The following is a 23166-nucleotide window of genomic DNA, read 5'->3' as shown; positions in this document are numbered from 1 at the left end:
CTCATGCACTGCACCAAACATCTCCATTTAGCCAACAATTTGCCACAACAACTCACAAGACGAAATGGGAGGGGTGGTGAAACGGTTTCACAACTGGGGCTACATGCTCTAAAAGGTCAAATAATCATGGAAGTCCTGGCAGAAAGCAGGGACAATGTTTTTTATGGGTTATATAGACACATTATAAGGCTGTGGGAGGGGAAGAAAGGACTTCCAGCGAGATAGAGGAATAACTCAAAAAGTAACTGCACAAGCAATTTATGACTAGCCAAGCCTATAGTTGAAGAGAAGCCGACAAAAGACCAAAGTCTCTGGAGTGTATCCATTATCACTATTGAAGCTGTCACTTAACGCACCATGTCTTAACCGCTTGAACCTCTGGGGGCAGTATTTCATTTTTGGATGAAAAACGTTCCCGTTTTAAACAAGGTATTTTGTCACAAAAAGATGCTCGACTATGCATATAAATTACAGCTTTGGAAAGAAAACACTGACGTTTCCAAAACTGCAAAGATATTGTCTGTGAGTGCTACGGAACTAATGCTACAGGCGAAACCAAGATGAAATTTCATACAGGAAGTGAGCCAGATTTGAGGCGCTGTGTTCCAATGGCTCTGTATATGGCTGTGAATGCGCAAGGAGAGAGCCTACACTTTCTGTCGTTTCCCCAAGGTGGTTGCAGCATTGTGACGTATTTGTAGGCATATCATTGGAAAATTGACCATAAGAGACTACATTTACCAGGCGTCCGCTCGGTGTCCTCCGTCGAAACTATTGCGTAATCTCCAGGTGCGTGCATTTTTCCATTTTGAACAGAGGAGAAACCAAACTGCCACGAGTGACTTATCGAATAGATATGTGAAAAACACCTTGAGGATTGATTCTAAACAACGTTTGCCATGTTTCTGTCGATATTATGGAGTTAATTTTGAAAAAAGTTTGCGTTGTAATGACTGAATTTTCTTTTTTTAGCCAAACGTGATGAACAAAACGGAGTGATTTCTCCTACACAAATATTATTTTTGGAAAAACTGAACATTTGCTATCTAACTGAGAGTCTCCTCATTGAAAACATCCGAAGTTCTTCAAAGGTAAATGATTTTATTTGAATGCTTTTGTTTGTGAAAATGTTGCCTGCTGAATGCTAGGCTTAATGCTATGCTAGCTATCAATACTCTTACACAAATGCTTGTGTAGCTATGGCTGAAAAGCATTTTTTTTTTAAATCTGAGATGACAGTGTTGTTAACAAAAGGCTAAGCGTGTGAGCCAATATATTTATTTCATTTCATTTGCGATTTTCATGAATAGTTAACGTTGCGTTATGGTAATGAGCTTGAGGCTATAATTACGCTCCCGGATACGGGATTGCTCGTCGTAACAGGTTAACATATGAACAACAGCGCAAATGCACATTAACCAAAAGCTCAGTAGATCCAAAACAGAGTGGACAGTTACCCAAAGGCCCAGTCAAAGTCAGGTGGTTGGTGTAGATGGTCCAGCCAGTCAAGAAGAATGTGATTGTTGCTTGCGGTAGTCATATGTGCTAACAGGTATTGAGCATTGAAATTGATTACCACCCCATTAGGAAAGTAACTAAAGCGTTACCACCCCCATTAGGGTAGTAGCTAAGGCGTTTACCACCCCCATTAGGGTAGTAGCTAAGGTGTTACCATCCCCATTAGGGAAAACATCGAAGCAACATGGAAGCATGCACGAGAGCACCGGCTGTTCTGGATGACTGTGATAACGCTCTTGGTAGTCCATGTGAGCAAGACCTTTAAACATGTCAACATTCAAAGCAGAGGGGCAGACGGATTACCATGACGTGTACTGCAAGCATGCGCTGACGAAATGGCAAGTGTCTTCACTGACATTTTCAACCTCTCCCTGACCGAGTCTGTAATAACTACATGTTTCAGACCACCCTAGTCAAAGGAAGCGAAGTTAACCTGCCTAAATGATTACCACCCCATAGCACTCACATTGGTTGCCATGAAGTGCTTTGAAAGGCTGTTTCAAGCAGACCACCATAGTCCCTGTGCCCATGAACACAATGGCAACCTGACGAAAATGACTACAGACCCGTAGCACTCACGTCCATGGCCATGAAGTGCTCTGAAAGGCTGGTAAATGGCTCATATCAACACACTTATCCCAGAAACCCTAGACCCACTCCAATTTCCATAAGGCCCAAACAGATCCACAGGTGATGCAATGTCTATTGCACTCCACACTGCCCTTTCCCACCTGGACAAAGGGAACACCTATGTGAGAATGCTATTCATTCACTCCGCGACGCATATAAGGCCCTGCCCCGCCCTCCTTTCGGAAAAGCTGACCACGACTCCATTTTGTTGATCCCTGCCTACAGACAGTTCTGTTCAACGCTGGTCCGACCAATCTGATTCCACACTCCAAGACTGCTTCCATCACGTGGACTGGGATATGTTCCGTATTGCGTCAGACGACAACATTGGCAAATACGCTGATTCTGTGTGCGAGTTCATTAGAACGTGCGTTGAAGAATGTCGTTCCCATAGCAACGATTAAAACATTCTCAAACCAGAAACCGTGGATTGGTGGCAGCATTTGCGTGAAACTGAAAGCGCGAACCACTGCTTTTAATCAGGGCAAGGTGACTGGAAACATGACGGAATACAAACAGTGTAACTATTCCCTCCGCAAGGCAATCAAACAAGCTAAGCGTCAGTATAGAGACAAAGTAGAATCTCAATTCAACAGCTCAGACACAAGAGGTATGTGGCAGGATCTACAGTCAATCACTGATTACAAAAAGAAAACCAGCACTGTCACGGACCGGGATGTCTTGCTCCCAGGCAGACTAAATAACTTTTTTGCCCGCTTTGAGGACAATACAGTGCCACTGACACTGCCCGCAACTAAAACATGCGGACTCTCCTTCACTGCAGCCAACGTGAGGAAAACATTTAAACGTGTCAACCCTCGCAAGGCTGCAGGCCCAGACGGCATCCCCAGCCGCACCCTCAGAGCATGCGCAGACCAGCTGGCTGGTGTGTTTACGAACATATTCAATCAATCGCTATCCCAGTCTGTTGTTCCCACATGCTTCAAGAGGGCCCAAGAAAACTAAGGTAACTGAGCTAAACGACTACCGCCGCATAGCACTCACACTTCAGTCATCATGAAGTGCTTTGAGAGACTAGTCAAGGACCATATCACCTCCACCCTACCTGACACCCTACCCCCACTCCAATTTGCTTACCGCCCAAATAGGTCCACAGACGATGCAATCTCAACCACACTGCCCTAAACCATCTGGACAAGAGGAATACCGATGTGAGAATGCTGTTCATCGACTAGAGCTCGGCATTTAACACCATAGTGCCCTCCAAGCTCATCATCAAGCTCGAGACCCTGGGTCGCGACCCCGCCCTGTGCAACTGGGTACTGGACTTCCCGACGGGCCGCCCCCAGGTGGTGAGGGTAGGCAACAACATCTCCACCCCGCTGATCCTCAACACTGGTGCCCCACAAGGGTGCGTTCTGAGCCCTCTCCGGTACTCCCTGTTCACCCACGACTGCGTGGCCACGCACGCCTCCAACTCAATCATCAAGCTTGCGGACGACACAACAGTGGTAGGCTTGATTACCAACAACGACGAGACGGCCTACAGGGAGGAGGTGAGGGCCCTCGGAGTGTGGTGTAAGGAAAATAACCTCACACTCAACGTCAACAAAACTAAGGAGATGATTGTGGACTTCAGGAAACAGCAGAGGGAACACCCCCCTATCCATATCGATGGAACAGTAGTGGAGAGGGTAGTAAGTTTTAAGTTCCTCGGCGTACACATCACAGACAAACTGAATAGGTCCACCCACATAGACAGCATCGTGAAGAAGGCGCAGCAGCGCCTCTTCAACTTCAGAAGGCTGAAGAAATTCGGCTTGTCACCAAAAGCACTTACAAACTTCTACAGATGCACAATCGAGAGCATCCTGTCGGGCTGTATCACCGCCTGGTACGGCAACTGCTCCGCCCACAACCGTAAGGCTCTCCAGAGGGTAGTGAGGTCTGCACAACGCATCACCGGGGGCAAACTTCCTGCCCTCCAGGACACCTACACCACCCGATGTCACAGGAAGGCCATAAAGATAATCAAGGACAGTAACCACCCGAGCCACTGCCTGTTCACCCCGCTATCATCCAGAAGGCGAGGTCAGTACAGGTGCATCAAAGCTGGGACCGAGAGACTGAAAAACAGCTATCTCAAGGCCATCAGACTGTTAAACAGCCACCACTAACATTGAGTGGCTGCTGCCAACACACTGACTCAACTCCAGCCTCTTTAATAATGGGAAATGATGTAAAATATATCACTAGCCACTTTAAACAATGCTACCTAATATAATGTTTACATACCCTACATTATTAATCTCATATGTATACGTATATACTGTACTCTATATCATCTACTGCATCCTTATGTAATACATGTATCACTAGCCACTTAAACTATGCCACTTTGTTTACATACTCATCTCATATGTATATACTGCACTCAATACCATCTACTGTATCTTGCCTATGCCGCTCTGTACCATCACTCATTCATATGTCTTTATGTACATATTCTTTATCCCCTTACACTTTGTGTCTATAAGGTAGTAGTTTTGGAATTGTTAACTAGATTACTTGGTTATTATAGCATTGTCGGAACTAGAAGTACAAGCATTTCGCTACACTCGCACTAACATCTGCTAACCATGTGTATGTGACAAATACAATTTGATTTGATTTGAATTGACTACAGCTCAGCGTTCAACACCATAGTACCCTCAAAGCTCATCACACGACTCCAACACCATCAACAAGTTTGCAGACGACACGACAGTGGTAGGCCTGATCACTGACAATGATGAGAAAGCCTATAGGGAGGTCAGAGAACTGGCAGTGTGGTGCCAGGACCACAACCTCTCCCCTCAACGTGATCAAGACAAAGGAGCTGATCGTGGACAACAGGAAAAGGCGAACAGGTACCCATTAACATCGGCGGGGCTGTAGGAGAAGGTTGAGAGCTTCAAGTTCATTGGTGTCCACATAACCAACAAACTAGAATTGTCCCAACACACCAAGACAGTCGTGAGGAGGACACAACAAAACCTTCTCACATGAGGAGACTGCAAAGATTAATCATGGGTCCACAGACGCTCAAAAAGTTCTACAGCCACACCATCGAGAACATTCTGATAGGTTGCATCACCGCCTGGTATGGCAACTGCTCGGTAAGGCGCTACAGAGGGTAGTGCGTACTGCCCAGGAAATCACTGGGGCCAAGATTCCTACCATCCAGGACCTATAACAGGCGGTGTCAAGAGTAAAGCCCATAAAATTGTCAGACTCACCATTCACCCAAGTCAGATTGTTCTCTGCTTTCGAATGGCAAGCGATTCTGGAGCACCAAGTCTAGGACAAAAAGGCTCCTAAACAGCTTCTATCCCCAAGCCATAAGACTGCTGAACAATTAATCAAATGGCCACTGTACTATTTACATTTGACCCCCCCCCCCAATGTCATTAGCGTACCAACCTCCAACCCCTCCTCTCATTACAACAGCCCACCCTATTTCCTGTGCTGCGAGAAGAGGAACCATTTTTTTACAGTCACCAGCATGTGTAAAAGAGACATGATCAAAGAGAGGGCCCCACCTCCAACCTTGACCCTTGTGTAGAGACGAAACCGAAAACATGAGGAAGCACTTTCTTCCTTCCTGTCAAGCTAGTTGTGCTAGCATGGTGCCATTGTAACAGCTGCATGGCCTAGGCTTTTCCCCAGAGAACACAATAGCACAAGGAAGCAAATAATTATCTTAATTCTATTTTGAACAATTTATCAAGGCCCCTGACCAGATATTGTATTTATTGGTTTATTAGTGTGAATCCAACTCAGAATGAATTTATTTACCAAAAGTGTTGAGACTACCTGGCTACCAAGGCTCTCAAGACCACCTCCGCCTTTTCCACATGCTGTGTGTCTGGTTGAGCCCTGTCCTATCAGGGATCTGTGCCCCCTGCAGGGACAAAGTTGAGGGGCACCCAGGGCAACATCCGACTCACCACCACGTTGGACGGAGGCAAATTAAAACCACCACAGCATGACTTTTAAGCAAAGGATTACCCTACAACAAAATCCACGCTTTCTTCCCCAGATGACCCTGCCTTCATGATATGTGCAATTCCACAATAATGGAGTGATGCACAAGGAACATTTTAAAATTATGCACAAGGATGACTTAATTTTCTACAGTTTGTTTTACAAAAACACATTTCCTTGAAGAACAGTGCAGATGCAAAGTTTGGTAACAGAATGACAGATTGTGCTGTTGGCGCCTTCATTCTGTTACCAAACTTTGCATCTGCATTGCTCTTCAAGTAAATGTGTTTTTATAAAACTTTGTGGAAATTGTTCAAAGTAGTCTTTGCGCATGGAGCTGTATGGTTTATTTAACTTTGTAATTAGTGTTTTTACTTGACATACATTTTAAAGTGAAAAATCGCAATCTCAGCATCACTCTGTTACTGTGGAATTGCCCATCTCTCATCTTTGATGGCTCTCTGGGCTTTGGCACCATTCGTCCCTTGGAGCAGATCCTTTCTTCCACGGTCAGGTTCTCATTGTACATATACACACTGCAATGTATAATTCTACTCTGCTTGAAAACAAGGCTGAAAGTGGCCCGAAATATTCACAGCAATATGGCTGAAAGGAAAAAGCTGCACAGTTCCATTTTCTGCCTTTACTCTTCAACTCTGGATGAGTCACAATATGTAGCAATTGTGTAAAATAATTGAATTAGGGTTTTGGTAAAGGAATATGCTTAAGATGCTGCCATATTTCAGATGTGATGAGTCTCCTCTGTAACCATTACTTCTGAGGTGAATTGTAATTCCTTAAGGTTTGCCATTTGCAGGTGTATCCAAACACTCTACCCCCCCCCCCCCCTCCCCAGCCACCAAATCCAACCCTGCAAAAGCACTGCTTCAATATTTCACAGGAATGCATAATTACACACAGGGACACTGACAGCCACCCCCCCCCCCCACCATCCCATGTGTCTGCAGTGCACTATGCTGGGATAGAGGCAGGTTTTTAAAAATCTACGCTGTAAATCACATGAGGAGCTACATGACATGTTGCTGGGAGTGGACCAGCTGCTCACGTAACCAAGGCAGCCAGTAAACCACCCCAGTCCCCCTACATTTTTGTCACACAACACCACAGATGTCTCAAGTTGAGGGAGGGAGCATGCAATTGGCATGCTGACTGCATTACTGTCCACTAGAGCTGTTGCTGGAGAAGTTAAATGTTTTTCGATCATATGGAGTGAAAAGCAGAAAGGATGCTTTCAAAATGCAGTGTCAAAGTCCTTTTAGTGCTGCTGAGAATGGTCACTGAACGAAAGGTACCGCAAACAAGATTGAAAATGGGGAGAATGCCACATGTGTGCGCACACACACACACCACTCCAGAACTGATGAAGAGTCAAATGGGACCAAGGGGTAGTCTTCGTCAAAGGGTTCTGCAATCCACTTGGAATGTTATGCAAACGTTAGTTTCATATTCTTCTTGAATGCTCTCATTTTCCAACAGAAGAGTATTTGTTTGGTTGTGTTTTGCATTAACAGAAATACACAAGCAGTATTCAGTCAGCTGAGTTAAGTTTCTCAGTGTTACGAGAACAACAGCCGGTGGCGAAAACGTTGATGAATGGTAATGCAGTGTCCACAACATAATAAGAGGGCACACGCTTTCTGCCATAACCTCCAACCAAGGCTGGCGACTAAGGAGAAGTAAAGGCAATCAAAGCTTTTTCTCAACATCATTTGTATAATTTTCCCAGATTGTATTGTCGATTACCTGGATGATAGATAAATGTACATGCTACATGTAAAGTGTTGGTCCCATGAACTGGAATAAAAGAGCACAGAAATGTTCCATATGCACAGAAATCTTATTTCTCAAAATGTTGTGCACAAATGTGTTTACATTCCAGTTAAAAGGATTTCTCCTTTGCCAAGAATCTATCCACCTGGCAGGTGTGGCATATCAAGAAGCTAAATAAACAGGTGCACCTTGTGCTGGGCATTTTTGTCACACAACACCACAGATGTCTCAAGTTGAGGGAGGGAGCATGCAATTGGCATGCTGACTGCATTACTGTCCACTAGAGCTGTTGCTGGAGAAGTTAAATGTTTATTTCTCTACCATAAGCCTCTTCCAATGTTATTTTAGAGAATTTGGCAGCACGTCCAACTGGCCTCACAACGGCAGACCATGTGTGACCACGCCAGCCCATGACCTCCATATTTGGCTTATATAACTGCGAGATTGTCTGAGACCAGTCACCCGGACAGGTGATGAAACTGCGCAAAACCAAATAATGTCTGCACAAACTGTCAGAAAACATCTCAGGGAAGCTCGTCGTCCTCACCGGGGTCTTGATCTGACTGCAGTTCTGCGTCTTAACGGACTTCAGTGGGCAAAGTCTCACCTTCAAAGGCCACTGGCATGCTGGAGAAGTGTACTCTTCATGGATGAATCCCGGTTGCAACTGTACCGGGCAGATGACAGACAGCGTATATAGCATTGTGTGGACGTGCAGTTTGCTGATGTCAACATTGAACAGAGTGCCCCATGGTGGCGATTGGGGTTACGGTATGGGCAGGTATAAGCTATGGACAACAAACACAATTGCATTTTATCGATGGCAATTTGGCAATTGCATTTTATCGATGGCAATGCACAGAGATACCGTAACGAGATCTGTGCCATTCATCTGCAGTCATCACCTTGTGTTTCAGCATGAGAGTCCAAGGACCCATGTTGCAAGGTTCTGTACAATTCCTGGAGACTGAAAATGTCCCAGTTCGTCCATGGACTGCATACTCACCAGGCGTCACCCATAGAGCAAGTTTGGTATGCTCCAGATCAACATGTACGACAGCGTGTTCCAGTTCCCCCAATAACCAGCAACTTCGCACAACCATTGAAGAGGAGTGGTAAAACGTTCCACAGGCCACAATCAACAGCCTGACCAACTTGCAGTAAATAGTGTTCGCCCCTACCTTTTTGTTTAGGGTATCTGTATTCCTAGTCATTTTAAATCCATAGATTAGGTCCTAATTTATTTATTTTAATTGACTAACTTCCTTATATGAAATATAACTCACTAAAATATTTGACATTATTGGATGTTGCATTTATATTTTTGTTCAGTGTAGATATCAGATGAATATGCTAAGTTCAATGAGTCTTTACAGCAATTAGATGGAGTTATCATGAGATAGAAACCTCTGGTGGGGAAGGAAGCAGGCTCCATCTCCACTGGAGTGTGAAGACGCTGAGCGAATGTAATATCTGGTGTTTGCCAGGCTGAGCAGCACCTGACCTGCCGAGCAAGACAGACTTTCTAATCCGCCAACGGTCAGTCCATCTAAGTGCTGCTACTGCTGATCTGCTAGATATAGCCTCTCCACACGCAAACGTCTAGTCCCAGGGCACCACCGTGTTGCTAACCACTGTGGCCTAGCATGCCAACAGCAGGGAGGAAGCCCAGGGACGGACACACACCTAACAGTGAATAACATGAGAATGGGAACTGGAAGTTATAGGTGGTTCCAATGGCTCAGTTGGTTGGAGCATGGTATGTGTGGGTTTGTGTGGATGAATGACCATATAATTATATTAATGAATTGCAAAGCATAGAATTCTTTGGAATGGATATTCTCATTTAAAGCAACCTACTCCTACCATTTAGAATGTTTTACTAATTTATGCTTATTATGGCTTCTCTGAGAATTGTGATCGTCATGGGATGTAACAGTGTGTTGCACAGAAAATGTGTAATGTTTTTTTTTCTTTTCCATATTGTGTTCTCAATTTCACAGCTGTCAAGTTTGAAAAGTGGGTCATGAACAGCATTCACACAGATATTCAATGGGACTCATTTAATAGACTGACAGAAGAAACATTCAAAAAGGAGTTGGAGAACATTACTAAAAGAACAGCAGGCATTCACGTGTGAGTCATAAGTTTGAAAGAAACAGAATGGCATGGTAGTTTAGGGGTGATGAGGATTTCAGCTGTTCACTCAGCTGCCTAACACACCCAATTCCATCTTGGAAAAGCACCCCATAAAGTTGCTGGTACCAGTCTGTTCAACCAAGGCAGACTGACTTGAGATTATGGATCCAAGCAATGATGCAAGAGCAGTTGACAATAAAAACGAACAGTGTATGAAGCATCTAATCTTCAATAGGCTTGAATTTTTATTTAACAAGGCAAGTCAGTAAGAACAAATTCTTATTTACAATGACTGCCAACCAAAAGGTAAAAGACCTCCTGCAGGGGCAGGGATTTAAAAAAAACATCACAAGAGACAAAACTACATAAAGAGAGACAACCATTAACATCATCCCTTCAACCACTTTTACATGCTTTGTTAACATACAGTGCAGTCAGAAAGTATTCACACACTGACTTTTTCCACATTTTGTTGTGTCACAAAGTGGGATTACATTGATTTAATTGTCATCGATCTACACAAAATACTAAAGTCAAAGTGTAAAAACATTTGTAAAAAAAAAATATATATATATATATATTAGATAAGTAGTCTATACATGTAACACCTGGATTTTGCAACATTATTATTTTCAAAATTCTTCAAGCTCTGTCAAATTGGTCATTGATCATTGCTAGACAAATTTCAGGTCTTGCCATAGATTTTCAAGTAGACTGAAGTCGAAACTAAGTCGGCCATTCAGGAATATTCTCTGTCTTCTTGATAAGCAGCGTAGATTTCGCTTTGTGTTTTAAATGGTCCTGCTGAAATGTGAACTCATCTCCCAGTGTCTGATGGAAAGCAGACAACCAGGTTTTCCTCTAGGATTTTGACTGTGCTTAGCTCCATTGTGTATTTTAATACTGAAAAACTCTCCAGTCCTTAACAATTACAAGCATACCCATAACATGATGCAGCCACCCCTACGTTGTATGGGATTTGCCTAAAAACATAAACTTTATTTAACTAGCATGTCAGTTAAGAACAAATTCTTACTTACAATGTCGGCGTACCGGGGAATAGTGGGTTAAATGCCTTATTCAGGGGGAGAAGGACAGATTTTTACCTTGTCAGCTCAGGGATTCGATCCAGCAACCTTTCGGTTACTGGTCCAACGCTCTAACCACTAGTGGTTACATTTTTATAACACTTTCTATCATTAAGGACAAAAAGTTAAGTGCTCTGCCACATTTGCAGTATTACTTCAGTGCCTTGGTTCAAACAGGATGAATGTTTTGGAATATTTCTATTCTGTACATGCTTCTTTGTTCCAACGTTGTCTCCTATCAAAGCCATTAAACTAACTCTTTTAAAGTCACCATTGGCCTCATGGTAAAATCCCTGAGCAGTTTCTTTCCTTTCCGGCAAAAATTAGGAAGGACGCCTGTACGTTTGTAGTGACTGGGTGTACTGACACACTATCAAAATTATAATTGATAACTTCAACAAGCTCAAAGGGATATTCGATGTCTGCTTTTTATGTTTTTTATAAAAATATTGATACATATATTTTTGCACATCTACCAGAGTGGCCCTTCTTGCGAAACATTGGAAAACATCCCTGGTCTTTGTGGTTGAATCTGTGTTTGAAATCCACTGCTCGACTTAGGGAGCTTACAGAATTGTATTTGTGGGGTACAGAGATGAGATAATGTTTAATATGATTTTTTGAATGACTATCATTGCACACAGAGCGAGTCCATGCAACTTATTATCAGACTTGTTCTAAAAACATAATTCCACTAAGATTATGGGGTATTGTGTGTAGGCCAGTGACAAAACATCTCAATTTAACCATTTTAAATTCAGGCTGTAACAACAAAATGTGAATCAGTCAAGGGGTGTGAATACTTTCTGAAGGCTCTGTACATGGGCCAAAGCAATGTGGTCTTAACCTGCAGAGACTACAGGCACTTTTAATACATCATACATAAATTGGTAAAATATGACCACACAGAGAGAGGTTAAATAAAAGGTTAAAAAAATATGACAGATGAATGTACATGTTTCATTTCAGAGGTCAGTGGTGGGGAAAGTCCCCAAATTCTCCTTACCTTTTATTTCCTCTGAGAAGAAGGCAGAGTGTCGCGACACAAATAGCTTGAGTTGCTCATCCAGGTTACAGGCTGTCAGGTCCACATCCCATGAGCGGATGCCTGTTGAAACACACACACACACGATTAGGAGCACACTCGATACTCAACAGCATTTTCAATTAATCAAACCAAATATTCACTTCTTAATATGGATCACTGTCCCATCAACGGGACAGTTGTTGCTCAATATGAATAATGTGATGTTGTTTTATACAAACAAAAACACACAATTGGCCCAGCATTGTCCGGTTTTGTCATCAATGTAAATAAGATTTTTATTTTTTATTTTTTTATTTCACCTTTATTTAACCAGGTAGGCAAGTTGAGAACAAGTTCTCATTTACAATTGCGACCAGGCCAAGATAAAGCAAAGCAGTTCGACAGATACAACGACACAGAGTTACACATGGGGTAAAACAAACATACAGTCAATAATACAGTATTATCAAGTCTATATACAATGTGAGCAAATGAGGTGAGAAGGGAGGTAAAGGCAAAAAAGGCCATGGTGGCAAATTAAATACAATATAGCAAGTAACACTGGAATGGTAGTTTTGCAATGGAAGAATGTGCAAAGTAGAAATAACAATAATGGGGTACAAAGGAGCAAAATAAATAAATAAATTAAATAGAGTTGGGAAAGAGGTAGTTGTTTGGGCTAAATTATAGGTGGGCTATGTACAGGTGCAGTAATCTGTGAGCTGCTCTGACAGTTGGTGCTTAAAGCTAGTGAGGGAGATAAGTGTTTCCAGTTTCAGAGATTTTTGTAGTTCGTTCCAGTCATTGGCAGCAGAGAACTGGAAGGAGAGGCGGCTAAAGAAATAATTGTTTTGGGGGTGACTAGAGAGATATACCTGCTGGAGTGTGTGCTACAGGTGGGTGATGCTATGGTGACCAGCGAGCTGAGATAAGGGGGGACTTTACCTAGCAGGGTCTTGTAGATGAAATGGAGCCAGTGGGTTTGGCGACGAGTATGAAGCGAGGGCAAGCCAACGAGAGCGTACAGGTCGCAATGATGGGTAGTATATGGGGCTTTGGTGACAAAACGGATTGCACTGTGATAGACTGCATCCAATTTGTTGAGTAGGGTATTGGAGGCTATTTTGTAATTGACATCGCCAAAGTCGAGGATTGGTAGGATGGTCAGTTTTACAAGGGTATGTTTGGCAGCATGAGTGAAGGATGCTTTGTTTCGAAATAGGAAGCCAATTCTAGATTTAACTTTGGATTGGAGATGTTTGATATGGGTCTGGAAGGAGAGTTTACAGTCTAACCAGACACCTAAGTATTTGTAGTTGTCCACGTATTCTAAGTCAGAGCCGTCCAGAGTAGTGATGTTGGACAGGCAGGTAGGTGCAGGTAGCGATCGGTTGAAGAGCATGCATTTAGTTTTACTTGTATTTAAGAGCAATTGGAGGCCACGGAAGGAGAGTTGTATGGCATTGAAGCTTGCCTGGAGGGTTGTTAACACAGTGTCCAAAGAAGGGCCGGAAGTATACAGAATGGTGTCGTCTGCGTAGAGGTGGATCAGGGACTCACCAGCAGCAAGAGCGACCTCATTGATGTATACAGAGAAGAGAGTCGGTCCAAGAATTGAACCCTGTGGCACCCCCATAGAGACTGCCAGAGGTCCGGACAGCAGACCCTCCAATTTGACACACTGAACTCTATCAGAGAAGTAGTTGGTGAACCAGGCGAGGCAATCATTTGAGAAACCAAGGCTGTCGAGTCTGCCGATGAGGATGTGGTGATTGACAGAGTCGAAAGCCTTGGCCAGATCAATGAATACGGCTGCACAGTAATGTTTCTTATCGATGGCGGTTAAGATATCGTTTAGGACCTTGAGCGTGGCTGAGGTGCACCCATGACCAGCTCTGAAACTAGATTGCATGTCAGAGAAGGTATGGTGAGATTCGAAATGGTCGGTAATCTGTTTGATGACTTGGCTTTCGAAGACCTTAGAAAGGCATGGTAGGATAGATATAGGTCTGTAGCAGTTTGGGTCAAGAGTGTCCCCCCCTTTGAAGAGGGGGATGACCGCAGCTGCTTTTCAATCTTTGGGAATCTCAAACGACACGAAAGAGAGGTTGAACAGGCTAGTAATAGGGGTGGCAACAATTTAGGCAGATAATTTTAGAAAGGGTCCAGATTTTCTAGCCCGGCTGATTTGTAGGGGTCCAGATTTTGCAACTCTTTCAGAACATCAGCTGAACAGATTTGGGAGAAGGAGAAATGGGGAAGGCTTGGGCGAGTTGCTGTTGGGCGTGCAGTGCTGTTAACCGGGGTAGGAGTAGCCAGGTGGAAAGCATGGCCAGCCGTAGAAAAATGCTTATTGAAATTCTCAATTATGGTGGATTTATCAGTGGTGACAGTGTTTCCTATTTTCAGTGCAGTGGGCAGCTGGGAGGAGGTGTTCTTATTCTCCATGGACTTTACAGTGTCCCAGAACTGTTTTGAGTTAGTGTTGCAGGAAGCAAATTTCTGCTTGAAAAAGCTAGCCTTGGCTTTTCTAACTGCCTGTGTATAATGGTTTCTAGCTTCCCTGAACAGCTGCATATCACGGGGGCTGTTCGATGCTAATGCAGAACACCATAGGATGTTTTTGTGTTGGTTAAGGGCAGTCAGGTCTGGGGAGAACCAAGGGCTATATCTGTTCCTGGTTCTAAATTTATTGAATGGGCATGTTTACTTAAGATGGTTAGGAAGGCATTTAAAAAAAAATCCAGGCATCCTCTACTGACGGGATGAGATCAACATCCTTCCAGGATACCCCGGCCAGGTCGATTAGAAAGGCCTGCTCGCTGAAGTGTTTCAGGGAGCGTTTTACAGTGATGAGTGGAGGTCGTTTGACCGCTGACCCATTACGGATGCAGGCAATGAGGCAGTGATCGCTGAGATCTTGGTTAAAGTCAGCAGAGGTGTATTTAGAGGGGAAGTTGGTTAGGATGATATCTATGAGGGTGCCCGTGTTTAAGGCTTTGGGGAGGTACCTGGTAGGTTCATTGATCATTTGTGTGAGATTGAGGGCATCAAGTTTAGATTGTAGGATGGCTGGGGTGTTAAGCATGTTCCAGTTTAGGTCGCCTAGCAGCACGAGCCCTGAAGATAGATGGGGGGCAATCAGTTCACATATGGTGTCCAGAGCACAGCTGGGGGCAGAGGGTGGTCCTATAGCAGGCGGCAACGGTGAGAGACTTGTTTTTAGAGAGGTGGATTTTTAAAAGTAGAAGTTCAAATTGTTTGGGTACAGACCTGGACAGTAGGACAGAACTCTGCAGGCTATCTTTGCAGTGGATTGCAACACCGCCCCCTTTGGCAGTTCTATCGTGTCTGAAAATGTTATAGTTTGGAATTAAAATTTCTGAATTTTTGGTGGTCTTCCTAAGCCAGGATTCAGACACTGCTAGAACATCCGGGTTGGCAGAGTGTGCTAAAGCAGTGAATAGAACAAACTTAGGGAGGAGGCTTCTAATGTTAACATGCTTGAAACCAAGGCTATTACGGTTACAGAAGTCGTCAAAAGAGAGTGCCTGGGGAATAGGAGTGGAGCTAGGCACTGCAGGGCCTGGATTCACCTCTACGTCGCCAGAGGAACATAGGAGGAGTAGAATAAGGGTGCGGCTAAAAGCAATAAGAATTGGTCGTCTAGAACGTTTGGAACAGAGAGTAGAAGGAGGTTTCTGGGGGCGATAAAATAGCGTCAAGGTATAATGTACAGACAAAGGTATGGTAGGATGTGAATACAGTGGAGGTAAACCTAGGTATTGAGTGATGAAGAGAGAGATATTGTCTCTAGAAACATCATTGAAACCAGGAGATGTTATTGCATGTGTGGGTGGTGGAACTAATAGGTTGGATAAGGTATAGTGAGCAGGACTAGAGGCTCTACAGTGAAATAAGCCAATAAACACTAACCAGAACAGCAATGGACAAGACATATTGACATTAAGGAGAGGCATGCTTAGTCGAGTGATCAAAAGGGTCCAGTGAGTGGAGAGGTTGGTTGGGGGCCACGGCGATTTAGACAGCTAGCCAGGCCATTGGTAGCAAGCTAGCATAGGATGGAGGTCTGTTGTTAGCCACCTCTTGCGTTCCGTCAGTAGATTAGTGGAGTTCCGTGTGGTAGAGGGGATTAATCCAAATCACACAACAAAAATAAAAAACAATAGATATAGTTAGAGGCCCAAGAAGAAAACATAATAATAAAAATAAATAAATTGTCCGATTGTCTATTCAGATAGCAGCCCGTAAGACAGCTAACGGTTAGCAGGCCGCAGGTGGGCGTTCAGGTAATATCGCGATGGAGAAGCCAGCCGGATCGCGGGTAGATAACGTTGGCAGTCCAGTTGTGAAGGCCCGGTGGAGCTCCGCGTAGGCAGTAAAACGGGTCCGGATAGGTGACTGCAGCCCAGGGGTGATTGACGGAGCTGGCCAGCTCCGGAATAATTGATGTTTGCTCCGGAATCGACGAAAGCCGATAGTCACATGGATAGCAGCTAGCTAGCTGTGAGATCTGGGTATGAATGTCCAGAGAGCAGTTGAGAAAACTTGGTCCGGTATGTTCCGTTCCGAGCCGCGCTGCGCCGTACAAAACTGCCAATAGATTTTCAAGCTAAAGGATAGCTGATGACCACAAACCGTGGTTAGCTGAATACTAACGATTTGCCAGTAAAGAAGCTAACTAGCTTCTGAACTAGCTTCTGATTAGCTTCTGGATTAGCTTCTGGGCTAGCTCCTGGCTAGCTTCTTGGAGTTTCTGGCTAGCTTCTTGGAGGATTACAGATTTGAGGTAAATAATACTTTTTTATAAATATAAATTGGTGAGGCAGGTTGCAGGAGAGTGTTTTGAAGATGAGTTGATGAAAAATAAAAAATATGTGAAAAAATTTGTAAATATATATATACACATGACACGACGAGGACAAAAGACATCTGAACTGCTATGCCATCTTGGTTAAAATTTGTACTGACTTGCCTAGTTAAATAAAGGTTAAATAAGTTATTTTTTAAGTTCTTACTGATTTTTATTTATTTGTGGTAGACTGACTTCAAAGAGACCACATTCAAGTCCTCCATTTTATTATTATTTTCTTTTAAACCTTTATTTTACTAGGCAAGTCAGTTAAGAACAAATTCTTATTTTCAATGACTGCCTAGGAACAGTGGGTTAACTGCCTGTTCAGGGACAGAACGACAGATTCCCTTGTCAGCTCAGGGATTTGAACTTGCAACCTTTTGGTTACTAGTCCAACGCTCTAACCACTAGGCTACCCTGCCGCTCCATCCCCCACTTAGTCTGACTGCTGCTCTATGGCTCCACAACAAATCCCCTCCCAGCCATCTAGAGGTGTGAATACCCAGCCAGCCTACAAGTAGAGGATGCTATGTGCTTTACAGCAAAAAGACTTGGGACCAGCAGCACAATATTGTGTAGAGGGTGTTCCAAAAACTGTAATTGTAAATAGTGTGTACATTTTAAATATATATTTTTTACTGTGTGTGTGGTTGGTTCACTTATAACATTAGTTCAGTGTTGGCTGCTAACTTGGTCCTTAAATATTTCACTTTGTGTTTGGAGGCATTGGATAAGCATTCTTGTCGTGTCTCCTGTTAGTACATTTTATGTATGGAAGCTAATAATCCATAATGTATGACAATCCTGGGAGTGTGTAAACTTGTATTTTTTATTAGCATAGCATTTTTGTATGTTTTCTATAGTTAGGTTCTAGAAAATGTACCAGAAAATGTACCAATTCGGCCACTTGGGGAAATCGTGAAGGACACCTGGGTGACTTCACACTAAATGTCATGTAGCTTGCTCATTCTTGAAGTTATAAGTCTGAAACTTTGCAGACACTGTTGCCTTATTGTGGACACCATCTAAATGACAGCTTCCCAACTGAATGTGTGGATTGTCTCTTGCATTTCAAAAAAATATATATATTTTCTTTAACCAGATCTAGTGTGTTATATTCTCCTACATTCATTTCACATTTCCACAAACTTCAAAGTGTTTCCTTTCAAATGATATCAAGAATATGCACATACTTGCTTCATTGCCTGAGCTACAGGCAGTTAGATTTGGGTATGTCAATTTAGGCAAAAATTAAACATTTTCCATAGGAAGTTAAGCCCTGGAATTTGGGGAATTTTGATGAAATCCATCAAAAAAAATGTTCGCCTATAACAGTGCACCTTTTTTTGTGGGATACACAAGGCATATTTTGGTTAAACCATCCCCAATTCAATGGAATTACAACCCTCATGCATGCACAGTGCATTCTTCCATCACATGCACAGCTGATTCTCAAGATTTTGCACACTAATGAGATGCTATTGAGCCCACACTACTGTCTGAGCCAAGGACATGTTTTCTGGTAAATTTTGATTACAATACTGGGTGGAGTTTATATATTTTATATATGACATACATTATTTTTGTTAACAAGTAAATAGTAGCCTACAGCAAAGTGTGTTTAAATCATTTCTAAACTTGTTAACAATTTCTACTAGTTTTTAGCTTGCTTGATCCTGCTGAGTGTTCTCATCTGTTTCCATACATGTTTCATTTTAAAACATTTCTTACAAAAGGAGTTGTTTAATCTAACTGCTTAACTATTTATCTGTACATGGAAATGTATTCATTTTATTTCCCCCTCTCATTCATTTTTTTTCTAATTTTAACAGGAACATGCTACGGACACCATCTGATGTGTGGACATTTCACTGCAGCTAATGTAGAAGGAAAAACAGTGTACATTTGCAAATACTGTGCCAGATCATATATGAAGAATGCGATAAAGATTGTTACGGATACAGTTATCCTGTGTGTGTGTATCCTGTGTGTGTGTTTCTTTTCTCTCCTTCTCCCCTCACAGGTGAAAATCATCACTCCCCAATCAGTCAACAATCAATCATCAATCAGAAGACACACCTCCTCCTATTTCCTGACCTATCACAGTTCCTTCCCCATGATTTAAAAACTCCATCATTTGTTTGTTCTAGAGCTCAGCTCAATCTCTAGCTCAATCTCTAGCTCAATCTCTAGCTCAATCTCTAGCTCAATCTCTAGCTCAATCTCTAGCTCAATCTCTAGCTCAATCTCTAGCTCAATCTCTAGCTCAATCTCTAGCTCAATCTCTAGCTCAATCTCTAGCTCAATCTCTAGCTCAATCTCTCTGTAAATGCCATGTCTGTAGGTCTCTGTGTTTCACTCTCGCTTTGTGTCTTAACCTCTCTTTTGTTTAAAGCACCTCCATAGCACTTTGTCATCACCTGTGAGTATTGTTTTTGGTTATGGTGTTTGTTTGTTTGCTGGTGGGAAAAGGGGGAAACCAAGACAAATCGCCCATGGGCATACACTACCCGTAGGTGAACTTTGTTAAATACACTAGTTAGAACTGGGCGGACCACCCACTGTATTTTTGGTTAGTTAGTTAGCTGTTGTTAAAGTAGGCTAGTCTAGCTTAGGGGTGTGTTATTGTATATTTATTGTTTCTTTCCTTGGGTCCAGCTCAGCCCCTTTTCCTGCTCCCCCCATTACCGTGTGTTTATAAATAAACCTAGAGTTTGACGGTAGATTTCTGTTGTCGTGGTTATTTCGTGCACACTTTTACTTTGTCACAATAATAATTTGCATGAGTTATGTTACGGGTCTCATTACCATCCCCCCTAGACTGTCGGGCCAAAAGGGATTCGTAACGAAGATGCAGAATCATCTGTCCAAGTGCATAAAGTTCCCTCAGCAATCACAACAACCAACTTCTGACAAAAGTCCCTCTACTTCTATTCGTGGTGATAATTATGAATCAGACACCTTATCGATAGCAAAAGCTCATGCTCTTCCTGGAATCAGAAGTGTTTTTGACTCAATGGAGGAACGTAGTCAGAGAAATGCTGATGAATGTCTTGCTCGAGCTGTGTATGCAACTGGTTCACCTCTGATGCGCACAGGCAATGTGTATTGGAAGAGATTTCTGAATGTTCTTCGCCCAGCATAAACCCCCCCAACCAGACATGTTTCATCTACTAATTTGCTGGATGCAGAGTTCAACAGAGTTCAGGTGAAGGTCAAGCAAATCATAGAGAACGCAGACAACTGCAATCATCTCTGATGGGTGGTCGAATGCTATTGGGCAAGGAATAATTAACTACATCATCTCCACCCCTCAACCAGTATTCTACAAGAGCACAGACAAGGGACTCATGTGCAACACACCTGTCTCTACACTGCAGATGATCTGAATACAGTCATCAATGACCTTGGACCACAGAAGGTATTTGCACTGGTGACAGACAATGCTGCGAACATGAAGGCTGCTTGGTCTAAAGTGGAGGAGTCCTACCCTCACATCACACCCATTGGCTGTGCTAATCATGCATTGAATCTGCTCCTCATGGACATCATGGCGCTGAAAACAATGGATACACTACAAGAGAGCCAAGGAAATGATTATGTATGTGAAGGGTCATCAAGTTACAGCAGCAATCTACCTCACCAAGCAAAGTGAGAAGAATAAGAGCACCACATTGAAGCTGCCCAAAAACACAGGTGGTGGTGTCATGTTTAACAGTCTCCTGGAGGGGAAGGAGTCTCCATGAAATGGCCATATCACAGTGTGCCGATATGGACAGCCCCATCAACAGGATCCTCCTGGATGATGTATTTTGGGAGAGAGTGGTAAGCAGCCTGAAACTCCTGAAACCTATAGCAGTAGCCATTGCACAGATTGAGGTTGACGATGCCATCCTGTCTAATCTTCAGACTCTGGTTGCAGATGTAAGAGAAGAAATCCGTACTGCCCTACCCACTTCACTATTGCTCCAAGCAGAGGAAACTGCAGTTCTAAAATACATCAAAAAGCGTGAAGACTTTTGCCTGAAGCACATTTTACGCCGCAGCTCACATGTTGGACCCCAAGTATGCTGGTAAGAGCATCCTGTTTGGTGCAGAGATTAACAAGGCCTATGGTGTCATCACTACCGTGTCTCGCCACCTTGGCCTGGGTGAGGGCAAGGTTCTTGGCAGTCATGCGAAGTACACTTCCAAGTACACTTAGTTTCTAGACAATCAATTTACAGATGTTAAACATGTTTTTGGGAGATGCGATTTGATCTTCGAGGATCAATCAATATTCCCTTTTGATGTTCAGTGAAATCATACCATGTGAAGAGTCAACTCATTTAATTAAAGTTCAATTCATAACTAAATTGTTTTTTAAAATTTATATTGGAAGGATTTAATCATTTGCAATTAAGTCCACTTATGATAAGGTAAATGTTCTGTTTCTGTCTCCATATGATATGGTAAATATATCCAAAACAAAAAACAGCTAAATTTACAATGGTATTAATAATAATAATAATAATAATAATAATTAGCATTTATTCACATATTCCCACTGAAAGTTTCCACCTCTGAATATTCCCCAAATGTGCAAACTAGCCTGACAGAAGCCTGTACAGGGACCAAAATCAGCGGAAATTTCAGAGCGCCAACTGTAGTACTGGATAAAACTCAAAACTTTCATTAACACACACGTGCAAGGTACTCAATTAAAGCTACACTCGTTGTGAGTGTAGCCAACATAGCCAACATGTCAGATTTGTAAAATGCTTTTCGGCGAAAGCATGAGAAGCTATTATCTGATAGCATGCACCCCCCGAAATACCTGAACGAGACCTAAACAAAATAATTAGCGGTAGCCGGCTCTACACAAAACGCAGAAATAAAATATGAAACATTCATTACCTTTGACGAGCTTCTTTGTTGGCACTCATATATGTCCCATAAACATCACAATTGGGTCTTTTTCCCGATTAAATCAGTCATTGTATACCCAAAATGTCCATTTATGAAGGCCGCCTGATCCAGGAAAATTCACCTTTACAAGACGCAACGTCACTTTTTAAAATAAAAAAATTGCCTATAAACTTTTACAAATCACTTCAAACTACTTTTGTAAACCAACTTCAGGTATTAATAAACGTTAATAACCGATAAAATTGATCACGGGGCGATCTGTATTCAATAGCAGCAAGTCTTGAAATCATCGTCCATTTTTTCACTTTCATAACTTCCTCGGTGGACACCAAGACAGGAAGTGCCTAGACATCATCCCACCAAGGATAAACAAGCAATGAAATGCCAGTACTGGCGACATCGTGTGGAAGCTGTAGGCATTGTAAACGGGACCTCATCTATTTTCTATCGCCATAGACAATACATTGACTGGCGGATGAATATTTTTTTTGTGTTTTTGGTGAACAGTTTTCCTTGGGATTTTTACTCCTAAACACGTTCTGTTATAGCCAGACATGATTTAACCAGTTTTAGAGACTTCCGAGTGTTTTCTATACACACATACTTATCATATGCATATACTATATTCCTGGCATGAGTAGCAGGACGTTGAAATGTTGCGTGATTTTTTACAAAAAGCTGCGAAAATTCGCATCATCCCTAACAGGTTTCAATTTACGCTCAAATAAATAATGAAACATGTTCAATTTGGTTTACATAATGCAAAAACACCATGTTGGAGAAGAAAGTATAAGTGCAATATGTGCCATGTAAACGTTTTTTAAAGTCTGCTCGGAAGATATGAAAGCTGGTCCAATATTCCCAGTTAAGTTTTATATTGTAGTTATTATAGGCATTATGACGCTTCGACTATTTCTCTCTATACCATTTGTACTTCATATACATTTGACTATTTGATGTTCTTATAGGCACTTTGAATTGCCAGCCTAATCTCGGGAGTCGGTAGGCTTGAAGCCATAAACAGCTGTGCATCAGGCATTGCTAAGAGCTGCTTATGACTTCAAGCCTATCAACTCCCGAGATGAGGCTGGTGTAACTGAAGTGAAATGGCTAGCTAGTTAGCGCACGCTAATAGCGTTTCAAACGTCACTCGCTCTGAGCCTTCTAGTAGTTGTTCCCCTTGCTCTGCATGGGTAACGCTG

The 23166-nt window shown here is 42.6% G+C and overlaps 1 protein-coding gene across 1 annotated transcript in view; it reads right to left on the bottom strand.

Moving 5' to 3' along the window:
* LOC123997903 (microtubule-associated protein 1B-like) overlaps window positions 1-23166 on the bottom strand; it is a 59079-nt gene that overhangs the window by 13310 nt on the left and 22603 nt on the right. The window contains exon 2 of the mRNA XM_046302601.1: window positions 12160-12261. Within this exon, the coding sequence (XP_046158557.1) occupies window positions 12160-12261 (102 nt within the window). The remainder of the gene's footprint in view (window positions 1-12159; window positions 12262-23166) is intronic.

The sequence above is a fragment of the Oncorhynchus gorbuscha genome, linkage group LG02 (genome assembly GCF_021184085.1).
Source record: "Oncorhynchus gorbuscha isolate QuinsamMale2020 ecotype Even-year linkage group LG02, OgorEven_v1.0, whole genome shotgun sequence".
NCBI lineage: Eukaryota > Metazoa > Chordata > Actinopteri > Salmoniformes > Salmonidae > Oncorhynchus > Oncorhynchus gorbuscha.
Note: the sequence above shows the minus strand (reverse complement) of the source record. Positions and strands in the feature narration are given on the sequence as shown.